Source organism: Aulostomus chinensis, chromosome 11, assembly GCF_037954235.1.
Source record: "Aulostomus chinensis isolate RoL2024-O1b breed Wild chromosome 11, RoL_Achi_v1.0, whole genome shotgun sequence".
NCBI classification, from domain to species: Eukaryota; Metazoa; Chordata; class Actinopteri; order Syngnathiformes; family Aulostomidae; genus Aulostomus; species Aulostomus chinensis.
This window is the reverse complement of record NC_141330.1, coordinates 17,701,207-17,714,700: the sequence shown is the minus strand read 5'-3', so window position 1 is coordinate 17,714,700 and position 13,494 is coordinate 17,701,207. Positions and strand designations below refer to the sequence as shown.

At 41.0% G+C, this 13,494-nt stretch overlaps 1 protein-coding gene across 1 annotated transcript; it reads right to left on the bottom strand.

Moving 5' to 3' along the window:
- Positions 1–252: 252 nt before the first annotated feature.
- LOC147253669 (poly(A) polymerase beta-like) lies at positions 253–12,733 on the bottom strand. The gene is made up of 17 exons (XM_086218907.1): positions 11,655–12,733; positions 4,130–4,309; positions 3,902–3,968; positions 3,695–3,776; positions 3,391–3,554; positions 3,181–3,292; positions 3,000–3,089; positions 2,669–2,807; positions 2,472–2,544; positions 2,266–2,386; positions 2,033–2,117; positions 1,837–1,890; positions 1,576–1,686; positions 1,300–1,403; positions 922–1,208; positions 721–768; positions 253–590 (listed from the first exon to the last, which is right to left on the bottom strand). Exons 1-16 carry the CDS (start codon positions 12,731–12,733, stop codon positions 733–735), a joined length of 2,784 nt encoding a protein of 927 aa, XP_086075033.1. The 3' UTR covers positions 253–590; positions 721–732.
- Positions 12,734–13,494: the final 761 nt, after the last annotated feature.

Genomic DNA, 13,494 nt, shown 5'->3' with positions numbered 1-13,494 from the left:
ATACGAACGTTAACCTGAATAAGAACGTTAACATGAATACGAACGTTAACCTGAATACGAACGTTAACCCCAATAAGAACGTTAACCTGAATACGAACGTTAACCTGAATACGAACGTTAACCCCAATAAGAACGTTAACCTGAATACGAACGTTAACCTGAATACGAACGTTAACCCCAATAAGAACGTTAACCTGAATACGAACGTTAACCTGAATAAGAACGTTAACATGAATACGAACGTTAACCTGAATACGAACGTTAACCCCAATAAGAACGTTAACCTGAATACGAACGTTAACCTGAATACGAACGTTAACCTATCGCGTACGTGTAAATGTAGACATTGTGATGTGTCACGTCGCATCGGGAAATTTATAAAAATGACGGTGGAATTGACATCACTTCTAGAAAATGGCTCCTGCATCAACGCAAAATGCAACATTTTCCAGGTTTTGGAGGGGGGAGACGAACTGACTGACGACTTTTCGGTACTAAAGTGCGGGAATGCGGAAAATACGGAAGCTAATGCGTATTTCGCAGAGTTCGGCTGATTTTCCATTAATTTACGCAAAGATTTTCTGGAGGGTCTGGAAAAGTAGAAACAAGAGAGTAATATTAGACACATGATACTAAATGACAATTAAAATGATCAACAGTGATGAACTAAACACAATCAAACTGTATAGAAAGAATAAATAGAAGGAAAAAAGTAATTGCCTGGTTGAGTCTTCACTCGAATCCGTAAAGCGCGTTGAACAATTCCTCCTGCAAGACAAAGAAAAAAGGTTTGAAAGATCAAGTTGAAAACAGCACGTAAACTAACAGTTGCATGAAAACTCCGACCAAACAAAATCTCAAAGCAAGATTATGTTTTTCCAACTGCAACTTTAAAAGGGTGTCAAAGACAGTTTGATGGACCTCATAAGCTCTCTGCTTCTCTGCCTCGCCGTCATTTGAGGGGGGCTTCTTCTTCCCTCCCAGCTTCCCATGGCGAGGCTCCGATCTGAAGGTGGCAGGCCTCTGGGGGGTCTCCTCAGCCAGACTTTGGACAGCATAGTCCTGCCAGTGAACGCAAGGTGTCGGCTGAGGATAATGCTTCTCCTCGCTGACCCTCACCCAGAAAAGCTCTTCCCTCCTGAAAAAGCCAAGCGAGAGCCTCATTCCCTCGTCCAGAGGGACCCTGCGGCGCTCAGCCTCGCTGTAGACTGCAACAGCACAACACAATCAGATGATTTACAATCTTTGTTGCACACGACACTGCTTCATCTTTCGGAAAAACACAAAGAGACCAAGAACCATAGTTGCAGAAGGTTTTGATGGTGTAGTCCAGCTGCTTGTCGAGGAAATGGGGGTACTCCGTCAGCATAAGTCCCATCAGCCACTTGGTGCTCACTTCTCCACTGAAACAGACAGAAAAAGAGGGCAACGGGTCAACACACACTTCGCCTCAAATATTACAAACACATTTAAATATTTTTAGCAGTAGTATTTTTATAGTCAGTAATCTATGAATTCATCCAAGAGAACTGCCTGCTACGATCAAAATGGAACAGAATACTTTAGCGTTCTTACTTGCTGTTGAGTCCGGAGAAGGACTGGGTGTTCACGTGGGCCACGGAGATATCAGGAACTAAATCCACTCCTTCCAGGAGGATCCGGATCTTGGACTCGATGAAGCCCATCCTGAGGGAGGGAAAATACCATAAATTACTGCAGCAGCTGGAGATCGAAGTTTTAAACAGTTTGCTCTCTCAAAGAACATCAGTCAGCAGATGATCTACAGGACGGTCCCCATTATTCCACTTAGGCTGCTTTTCTGTTCTGTCTACTCACCACTCGTGATGCTCCTCCTCCATCTTTGTACTGGCCTCCACCACAAGGTAGAACCTTGAAACACAACAGACAGAAGCACGGTGACATAGTTCTTAACCCTCCAACACAACTTCAACTCATACTCTGTATGTGTATGCAAGTGTGTGTTCTGGACACGGCAATCCGATTTTGAATCGTTCAGCAACTTAATACATACGGGAACTTCTCGAGAAATTTTGACTCCTCGAAAAGTTCTGACCAGTCGGCTTCGTTCCTTTGGATCCTTTCAATGATCTTATTGGCTGTGGAAGGAGGAAGGAGACATTTCAAATCCTTCTACTTCCAACATCCAGCTAACAGTCACATTCAGATGTGAAATCCACATCATAGATCAATGACCACAAAGCCACATGTGAAGAGTGACGTGAGGTGAGATGGGTGGCAGCATACCCAGGATGATCTCTCCCATGATGACGTTGAGGCTGGTGTGAGTCACGTTAACACAGGTGTTCTGCTCCGGGTAGCAAGGTGTGATGATAGGCATCACGTGCCTGCTGTCACTGACATTCACCTAAAGATGCAGCAGAACGCAGCACGGTGAGCACACCTGACGCTGACAGTTTGAAAAACCACATCCCATCCTAGTGAGGTCTTACCATGGGGTTCCACACAGGCAGGTCGAAGTCTAAGTCCGTTCTGACTTTCAGGCAAACTGGGGTGGGCCACTCCCTGAAACACAACACAAGATGTTGCAGGTCAAACACAAACTCATGAACTCAGAGAACTGTGTCATGGGGCCTTTCATGGAAAACTAGACTGCAGTGCATCTGGAGATGTTCGGTCAACAACTCACCACATGGAGTAAACATGAAAAAACTTCATGACCAGGGTGGCTGGTGCAGCATTGGGATAAAGCTGGCACACCCTGGCCACCAGGATGGCCCACGACACACCACCCAAAAAGCCCAGCTTGTTAGAGTAAATGTTGCGTCCTTGAAGGAAATGAGACGATGGCAGAAAAGCTTATTAGCTCCAGTGCACAGTGTTGCTCTGATGTGCAAGAATCCAGAGGAAATTCATTCAAAATGATGGGAAATGTACATAATTACAAAAAGACACAAGTTCAAAGTGATCCATCTGCCTAACCTCTTACAAGCTCAACTAGTTTTGTGTGTTCAACTCACGTTTGGCCCACAGCTTAATGGCCCTCAGAGCCAGACGGAAAGTCTCCTGGCTGGGCACCAGACGAAGTATTTCCATCGAGACACGGTAACCTGTAAAAACACGGAATTACAATAGAAACACAAATATACCAAACAACTGCTGTCAGGACTTGTCAAGAACTCCTTCTGTCATTTTTATTACCGTTGAGACTGCGCACACAAGCTTGTTGCATCTCCCTCAGCAGCCCTGTCCTGAGGATGTTGAGCTTCTCGTGGATGCTGCTCCTGTAGATGGAGGCGTAGACCAGGTCCACCTGAAAAAAGAACAACACAAAAATTAGGAAGACACAAACTATGCAACAAACACATTTTACTCGCCTACAGTCTTGACTCATTTCTCAAGGCAAATTACCTCAATGTCCTCAAATCTGAGTTCTATCAGCGGGACGAATGCCTCCTTCACCACGCGCATCTCTGTCACCTCCTGCTGAGCCCAGAGCCTCTCGGCGAAGGAGGTGAAAAAATGTTGCCGCTCAACAAATGCGGGTCCAACACACAGGCAGTCGATGTCGGATCCTGTCAAAACAGCAGAGGGCCGTATTCCAGAAAAGTATCTCAATGTGTAACAATGACAATGACCTTTCCCGCTTTCTTTCAGGCGAGGCCGCATCGACACACGATGAAGCGCATTTGCGAGGAAAGAAGCTGGTGGTTACCTTTGCTGTGAACTCCCAGGAGGTAAGATCCAAAGGGCACCACCTTGCCCCCGGCCTTTTCCTTTACATCAGCAGGAACACACTAAAAACACAAAATACAAGATGTAAATTGTGTGACCTCATACCAGCATTTGGAAAGGTTCCTTTTAAAGCTAGGAAGATGTCATATTTACAGGTGTTTGAATTATTAAACAAACAATTTCTTACCAGCTCATCGCAAACATCTTGCACCCATTCCCGGAAGAGAGCCTGAAGACGTTCCAGGGTCTTCTCTCTGCGTATCAAGTACAAACATGTTCAAATACATTCACTCCCCTGACAACAACCTCACCGATCCTCCAACAACCACTCCAGCTCAGGGTGGGTCACAAAAATCACAACTCCCTTTATATCTACTGAAATTATTAAAACTTCAAATTAAACAAAGCATCCTACCTCTTCTGGAGCTCATGGTGTTCCTCAAACACTGGATGGCATCTGAGTGTTTCAATTAATTTGCTAGACTGCACCACGTCAGCAACCTCTGGAAAAGCCTCACTGATGGTGGGGACCATCAGCCATGAGGGGGCTTTCTGGAGAGCTGGTTGAGCATGCCTCCTCCGGTTGTGTTCACGTCTAGAAGGAAGCGTTGATATCTATTTATGACACTGACACTAATACATACATATATATATGTAGCATAGTTAAAAAGGTTTTGGTTAAATCCCGCTAAATTGGACAACTGTGCCACCTGCTGTTCACAATTTGTACCTGCAAGAGATAGTAACCGCAAGGATTTATGGGTATTCCTCAAAGCGACGGAGGAATTTTCACGAAGTAACGTATCTGGAATGTCGGTGGACAAAAACAATGTTAACTAAATAGAAAAGCATATAAAAGTTAAGCTGGCTTTATTTGGTTAGTCACTATCTTTTTTTGAGTAAATTCGCCATGTTTTTATTTATTTGTTTTATGTGTTTTAATCGTCAGTCAGAGAATATCCTTTCGGGCTAGCCAGCTAGTATTAACACGATGCTGCCTTTCCAACAGAGCATGCGCTGTGTCCAAGCGTGATGACATTCCATGTGGTTATCTTTTTGTCATAAATGCAGGTACGTTATAGTATATTACAGGGTGTCTTAATGTTTTAGAAGTGTTTTTGATGTTCTTAATTGTAATTAAAATGCAAATTTGTTATGAGATAAAAATGGTAAAGAAAAAGATAACAGTCCAGTGTCAAGATCCAATATAAAATATCTGTTTTATGTTATGTGTAATTTTTATTTCTGCAATTTTCATAGACTATACTATACTATACGATCACTGTGTATGGGTATTCCAAATAGCGACGGAGGAATTTTCACGAGAGCATGCGCTGTGTCCAAGCGTGATGACATTCCATGTGGTTATCTTTTTGTCACAAATGCAGATGGAATAAACCTGCTGTTACCACAACCCTGCGCACTTCGAGAGTCTTTTATGCATATAGAAGACATCACACTGAGGTCACACATATATATATATATATATATATATATATATATATATATATATATATATATATATACATATATCTGTGCGCAGAGGGACGGAGCTGCACTCGTGTTTTCGGTCAAGATCTGATCCATCAATTTGGCTTCATGATTAACATCATTATTACTGCCAGAAATGTAAACCTTTCTCACTTTATTGAGCAGCAGTAAAATACCACCTTAACACAAAAGAAAGCAAATTCATTCAGTGCTGGTTGTTGCAAACATTTACCTCAGTTAAAGTTGTTCAGCTCAGAAAAAAAACCCAGAATGAAACAAGAAATTAACTCCATCCATGTGATTTCGAACATGAAACCATTCAAATAAAAAAAAACAATCAATATCTCCAAAATGGAATGAATGTTCAAGAAAAAACAAGGTGAAAATATCAAAAAGAAGAGTCAAGCTTTCAGAACGCTACCTTTAGAAGACAATGACAAACTCCTAGCTAGTAAGCTAATAGCATCGACTTTTTTGGCATACTTCGCTAAATGCTTGTCAAGATATAAAACAAAATTCATAAAAGTTCACAAATTACAACGGGGTGATAATTTACGGCCACCATTACCAAATAAATTGAGAATTCATGACAGCACAGAGGGACTGAGCTGGACTGAAGTCTCCCCTGTGGCGCCAGAGATGCTAACATTTCTCCTGACATGGAGCAACATTACAAACAACTCAAAACAATAAGAAAACACAAGTTACAGCAAACTCATTGAGGGCTTTTTTATTACAAATATCTTTTGTACCTTAGTCAAGACTTTTTACTCAGGAAAAAAGTGGAGCAAAATATTAAAAAGCACTTACCGAAACATGCAGAGACGAAATGAAGTTTTCAGTCACTGGACGAAGAGAACCAGGTGAAGAAACCCTTCTCAAGAGCAATAATTTAATATTCAGAAATAGTTTTGTGGCACAGCGAGGTCCTGACTCAGAACAAGTGCAGGACCGACAGTTAAAAATGGCGGCAACCTTATATAGGAGCATTGTTCAAGATCAGACGAAGCCGAAATGACGTCATTATGTTGTGACGCAGTGACGTCATTAACCCGCCCACTAAGGTGAAGATTGGTTTCCTGAAATACGCCCACGAAATGAGGCTGAGTACTTTTCCTACTATCTTTTCCCTTTCATAGTATATTTAACTGAAATTCCAGGAACATTTTTCAAGGGTTGTTCTTCGAGAAAATGTGCACGACATGTGAGGAAGACCTGTATTTTCTAATTTATTGTGAAATATAATAAAATAAAGCTTCAAACAAAGGAGTCTTTATTCATTGTCTGCTGTCCCCAACAAATTATTTGAAAATGTCATTATATAATTTAAAAAAAACATTTGTTTTTATTCCTATCTGGATTTTTTTATAGTAATTTTTTGCTACACTAAAAGCACTGATCAATATCTGAAATTCGTAAACTGGGTCCAGTTTTTACCATGTATTGCTTTTGTTTGGAATCTTATAATATCATCCACAGAGTGGCAGCAAACGTTTTCTGATCAAATAACAGAAATCCAAGAGTTCACTTTAAATATATTTTTTCAATTGTTGTTCTTTTCAGTGAAGAGAGACAATCAGTGGCGTCATCAGTCTAAGTTTGAGAGTAACAGCTTGAGAAAAGTTGTTTGTTTTTGTTGTCAATGCAGTAGAACTTTATCATTTATTTAGGGCAAGAGAAGGTACAAAGAATGGTGTGGATATATTTTTCATACAAAATCATTTGTGACAGTAGAATTCTGTAGCCTCTATTTCTACGTCTTCGGTGTCTCATTCAACTGTCTGTTACAGAAGAAAACATGTTTTGTTGCTTCTTATGTTTAAAATGTGGACACTATCTTGAATTTTGCTCATTTTTGAATCAATTTTCATTATTTGTTGACTATGAATGGAATTGCAGTTTTATAATAGCCAAATATACTGCATACAGCAACATTCATTTTATTTTTATCTCAATCAAATATATTCTGAATGTGTGTTTATGCTTCTTAGTAAAGTTATCCTGCGTAAATAACAACACTGGTTCACATCTCCAGCACTTCAGGACATGCAGAGAAATTCAGCGTGAGATCATATAACATCCATTAGTAGCCACAAATTCTTGTAAAGAATCTCAAGACTAATGTATAAAAGTGACTGCTGTCACAGACCTCTCTGGATTTTCAAGGTGAAAGCGTAGAAACCTCTAAGTGCCATCAGGAACAAAACATTAGCCAAGCAAATTCATGCTTTTTTCTCTCCAACACTGGGAGGCACTTTACTGTATTTATGTTGACTTAAAAACAGTAAATTGATGATGAGAGCAGACATGCCCTGTGACCCTGATTCACTTCCACGTCATTATGTTGTGACGCAGTGACGTCATTAACCCGCCCACTAACGTCAAGATTGGTTTCCTGAAATACGCCCACGAAATGAGGCTGAGTACTTTTCCTACTATCTTTTCCCTTTCATAGTATATTTAACTGAAATTCCAGGAACATTTTTCAAGGGTTGTTCTTCGAGAAAATGTGCACGACATGTGAGGAAGACCTGTATTTTCTAATTTATTGTGAAATATAATAAAATAAAGCTTCAAACAAAGGAGTCTTTATTCATTGTCTGCTGTCCCCAACAAATTATTTGAAAATGTCATTATCTATTTCCTATATAATTTAAAAAAAACATTTGTTTTTATTCCTATCTGGATTTTTTTTATATAGTGATTTTTTACTACACAAAAGCACTGATAAATATCACAAATTCGTAAACTGGGTCCAGTTTTTACCATGTATTGCTTTTATTTGGAATCTCATAATATCATCCACAGAGTGGCAGCAAACGTTTTCTGATCAAATAACAGAAATCCAAGAGTTCACTTTAAATATATTTTTTCAATTGTTGTTCTTTTAAGTGAAGAGAGACAATCAGTGGCGTCATCAGTCTAAGTTTGAGAGTAACAGCTTGAGAAAAGTTGTTTGTTTTTGTTGTCAATGCAGTAGAACTTTATCATTTATTTAGGGCAAGAGAAGGTACAAAGAATGGTGTGGATATATTTTTCATACAAAATCATTTGTGACAGTAGAATTCTGTAGCCTCTATTTCTACGTCTTCGGTGTCTCATTCAACTGTCTGATACAGAAGAAAACATGTTTTGTTGCTTCTTATGTTTAAAATGTGGACACTATCTTGAATTTTGCTCATTTTTGAATCAATTTTCATTATTTGTTGACTATGAATGGAATTGCAGTTTTATAATAGCCAAATATATTGCATACAGCAACATTCATTTTATTTTTATCTCAATCAAATATATTCTGAATGTGTGTTTATGCTTCTTAGTAAAGTTATCCTGCGTAAATAACAACACTGGTTCACATCTCCAGCACTTCAGGACATGCAGAGAAATTCAGCGTGAGATCATATAACATCCATTAGTAGCCACAAATTCTTGTAAGGAATCTCTATAGTAATGTATAAAAGTGACTGCTGTCACAGACCTCTCTGGATTTTCAAGGTGAAAGCGTAGAAACCTCTAAGTGCCATCAGGAACAAAACATTAGCCAAGCAAATTCATGCTTTTTTCTCTCCAACACTGGGAGGCACTTTACTGTATTTATGTTGACTTAAAAACAGTAAATTGATGATGAGAGCAGACATGCCCTGTGACCCTGATTCACTTCCACGTCAGTATGTTGTGACGCAGTGACGTCATTAACCCGCCCACTAAGGTGAAGATTGGTTTCCTGAAATACGCCCACGAAATGAGGCTGAGTACTTTTCCTACTATCGTTTCCCTTTCATAGTATATTTAACTGAAATTACAGGAACATTTTTCAAGGGTTGTTCTTAGAGAAAATGTGCACGACATGTGAGGAAGACCTGTATTTTCTAATTTATTGTGAAATATAATAAAATAAATTCATTGTCTGCTGTCCCCAATAATTTATTTGAAAACGTCATTATCTATTTACTAAGTAATTAAAAAAAATATTTGTTTTTATTCCTGTCTTGATTTTTTAGAATGTATTTATTTATTTTGGATAGATATTTGGATCTCTTTAGGTTTAAAGGTTGAAAAGTTTTGGGTCTATTGGCAGACTCACCTGCCAGGATGGAAACCTGGGAGTGAAATGAGTCGGTCATTGTCATCAGATATTCAGCCTCCATGTTTCATCCCAAAAAAAACAACAACCCCTAAATGTCATTCTTGATGTGTCAGTGTAAAGGTTATAGTGAGTCAAGACACATAAAAGATATCAATAAATAATTCAACTTTTTGTCTGTATGCATATGGATTATCTCACATCAGCAATAATGATGATATATTTAACGATTCATCCTGTCTTTCTCATAGCAAAGTGACGACAAACTTTTTATAATTGTTTTTTTAAAATAGAATTAATCTTGATTTCCAACTTTATTCTGTAATTTCAATCATTGTGGAAAATAAGCCTTTGTAAAAAGGCTTCTAGGTTTTGTTAGGGAAGCGTGGCTGTTTTTTTCTTTCCATTGAAAAGGTAATAAAATGAAACTTTTTTTTCCACAAATGTACTCTAGTTTCTCATTTAATTTTTTAACTATTCATGTGTGACGACCCAAACATACGAATCCAATGCTAAATCTCAATACTGATTCACGATTCCTTTGTTTTTTTAATCAAACGCATTTCATGTGAAATTAACATGACTTTTAGCTGCGTTTACAGGAACGTTCGACAACAGTTTGGTCGCTTTTTGTGCCAAGCAAACATTGAAAGTGGAACAAAAGGTAACATCACATCCTGTGTTAAAATCAAACAAGGTGACACAAGGTAGTAAACATACATGTCCTCCATGTTGGCTGCCTCCTTCTTCCAAATCCCATTGGTCGTCAAAGCCAACAAAATTATCTGCAACAAAGTTTTCGCGACATTAAACGTTGAATTTATAAGGTCATTGTTTTTGGTGTGTCAGCAAGTGATTAAATGCTCCTGTTGAGGAAATATTGAGTCTTTGAGAACACTCATCGAGGACGAGAATGCTGGAAATGGTTCAAAAGCACGACATAAACTTGCACAGATTACAGTATGTGTTGGCCCTGCGATGGACTGGCGACCTGTCCAAGGTGAACCCCGCCTCTCACCCGTAGACGCTGGGATAGGCTCCAGCCCCCCCACGACCCCTAAAAGGAATAAGCAGAAGACAGTGGATCCTGCTCTTGGCCCCTCCCCTGTCCCAAAGCACTCACAGGCGGCCCTGTCCTTGTGTAGCAGACTGTCCCTCTCAGCTGCAGCAAGAGCAGTGGATGTCCACCCCTCTGCATCCAGAGGAAGTGACAAATGTATTGACTTTTTCAGGTCTTGTGAACACGTTACTCCGTTCCCCAGTTCATGTCCTTAATGAGCAGCTGGTCCACCCCCCCCCCCCCCAAAAAGAAAAAGTTCATTTGTAAGTCTAAACATACTTAAGATGTTTTCACACACTTGTCTGTCTCCAATGATGAGAATCCTTCATCTACCACATAAAGTCCATTATATATAAATTCATTATTATGCAAATGAACTGATGATGTCATCTAGCGATGTCTGGCTACTATTGGGACAGCCAATAGCTGCTTTTTGGGATTTGGAATTGATTGTTCCCACCACATGAATACAGTTTAGCCAAAGGTTTGTCAAAATCATTGCATTGAATGTTCATAGCAAAATTAGCATCCAGTGAACAGTTGTTATCAGAATAAATACTTGTGGTTTTTATTGGCATAACTTTCAGCTTGCATGCAAAAAGAGGGTCACAGTCAATTTAAATCCAGAAGTCAGTTTTTATTTCATATAAATTAGACAGTTGCACAAATGAAAATGAAAGGAAAATGGTTTAAAAAAAACATTCTCCACTCCAAAGCTTCTTAAAGGTCATTTTAATGTTTAAGGGTGGTGCTGAGGAGGACCCCCTGATCCTCCCTGTCATGGCTGCCATGATGTTTTCTTGTGGTGCTGTGGTTCTTCTGATGAAGGGCGGCATGTTTGCTGTCTCAGGCTCCACCAAATATCTTCTTTAGGATGCCAAAATATGGCCTTTTCAGGACTCCATCTTCCCCGGCATTGGTGACACAAGGGTTTCTTGTGCCGCATCACTTCAAGTAAAGGGCCCCATCGTCCTTCTACCGAATGGTGGGACGATGTACCCGGCAGAGGACGCAGTGACCCTTCGTCACATCAGTGCCACAATTCTTTAAATAGGGAACAGCCCAGGCTTTTGTGTTTGGCTCTGTGCTTCCTGCACAGAGCATCAGGATCCATCCTTCAAAACATGTAGCAAATTCTCTGGTCGTATTAGAATTCAGGGGCAGGGGTCGGCCTCCGGATCTTAGCCTGGCTGGCACCGCAGTTCACGCACGACTTGTGAAATAATTATTGTGCAGTGAAATAATGTTGCTTGGGGCAGGGGATGGCTCCCACATCATATCACCCTATCGCTGGCACCATAGTACCCAAGGTACTTCCTACCAAGGTTGGTGAAGTAGTTCTCTTCAGCAGCACTGGTGCTTGGGGCAGGTGTCGGCCTCCAGACCCTTCTCTCCATGGCACTGCTGTTCATGGTGCGGCGATGGACCTGGCAGAGGACGCAGTGACCCTTTGTCACATCAGTGCCGCAATTCTTGACGTAAGGAACAGCCCGAGCTCTTGTGTAAAGCTTGGCTCTGTGCTTCCTGCACAGAGCATCGGGATCAATCTTTGAGAACAGGTGGCAAATTCTCCTGTGGTAGGAGAATTCAGGGGCAGGGGTTTGCCTCCGGATCTTAGCCTGCCTGGTGCAGCAGTTCACTCCATGCCTGGCAAAATAATCATTTTGCCTTGCAGCACTGGTGCTCGGGGCAGGGGTCGGCCTCCAGATCCTTCTCTCCCTGGCACTGCTGTTCGTGGTGCGACGATGTACGTGGCAGAGGAAGCTGTGACCCTTCGTCACATCAGTGCCGCAATTCTTGACGTAAGGAACAGCCCGAGCTCTTGTGTAATGCTTGGCTCTGTGCTTCCTGCACAGAGCATCGGGATCGATCTTTGAGAACAGGTGGCAAATTCTCCTGTGGTAGGAGAATTCAGGGGCAGGTGTCGGCCTCCAGATCCTTCTCTCCCTGGCACGGCTGTTCATGGTGCGGCGATGTACCTGGCAGAGGAAGCTGTGACCGTTCGTCACATCAGTGCCGCAATTCTTGACGTAAGGAACAGCCCGAGCCTTTGTGTAATGCTTGGCTCTGTGCTTTCTGCACAGAGCATCAGGATCAATCTTTGAGAACAGGTGGCAAATTCTCCTGTGGTAGGAGAATTCAGGGGCAGGGGTCAGGCTCCGGATCTTAGCCTGCCTGGTGCAGCAGTTCACTCCATAATTATTTTGCCTTGCAGCATTGGTGCTCGGGGCAGGAGTTGGTCTCCAGACAATGTCCTCCATGGCACCGTAGTTGCTGCTATGCTGGACGGCGGATGGCTCCCAGATCATGTCCATAACCTCATTGCTTGCACTGTAGTATCTTTGGAGCTGGGACTGGACCAGATACCTCACAAAGGAACTCATAATGGGGCTTCAAAAGTCTCTGCTGGTGCTGAATTGTCTTCCACTTGCTCTCAGTTTTGTCTGGTCCCAACTTGCTCTCACATTACTAGTTGTGTTCTTTCTTTCTATATATTTGTTCTCTCACCAATTCTACATTCAGTCATGTCTTCTGCTGTCATGTCAAGATGACAGTCACAAGCCAGAATGTCTTTCTGTGATCTCGTGGACTGAGACTTAGCAGGCTGTGTTCTCGTGAGGGTCAGAATTCAACCTTCATCTTGAGTTGAGAATTACAACGCTCCCATTTTATGTGCGCATTTTTTATTTTAAGTCCAGGCCAAGAAAAGCCATCTTTTTTTGTAATTAAATTTGTAATGATGCTGTCTTGTGATAATGGGTAAATATCTTGTTGTTGTGATCGTGGATTAATTCTTCTGGCTGTTTCAACATGTTCAAGTTCATTTTCCCTTCATGGCAAAATATATTTTATGAGGACTATAATTTTCTGGCCTCAATCAGAATGTGTGCATTTTGTTTTCATCAACATTTTTTCTCAGCTCTGTAAGTTTTGAAAACTATGTGGGGAACTCGTTAAACTCGTAAAGTATGCATTTCTGTGTGCAAACTAGTGAGGGGCGTGGGTGCATGTCAGGATATTTTGCCACCAACACAGAATCCACACTTTAGTCATGTGATGAGATGGCTTCTCTGCTCATGATGTTAACGGACAAAATGCGAATTGAAAGAGTGACACAAATGTGTTTATGAACAAAACACATGTC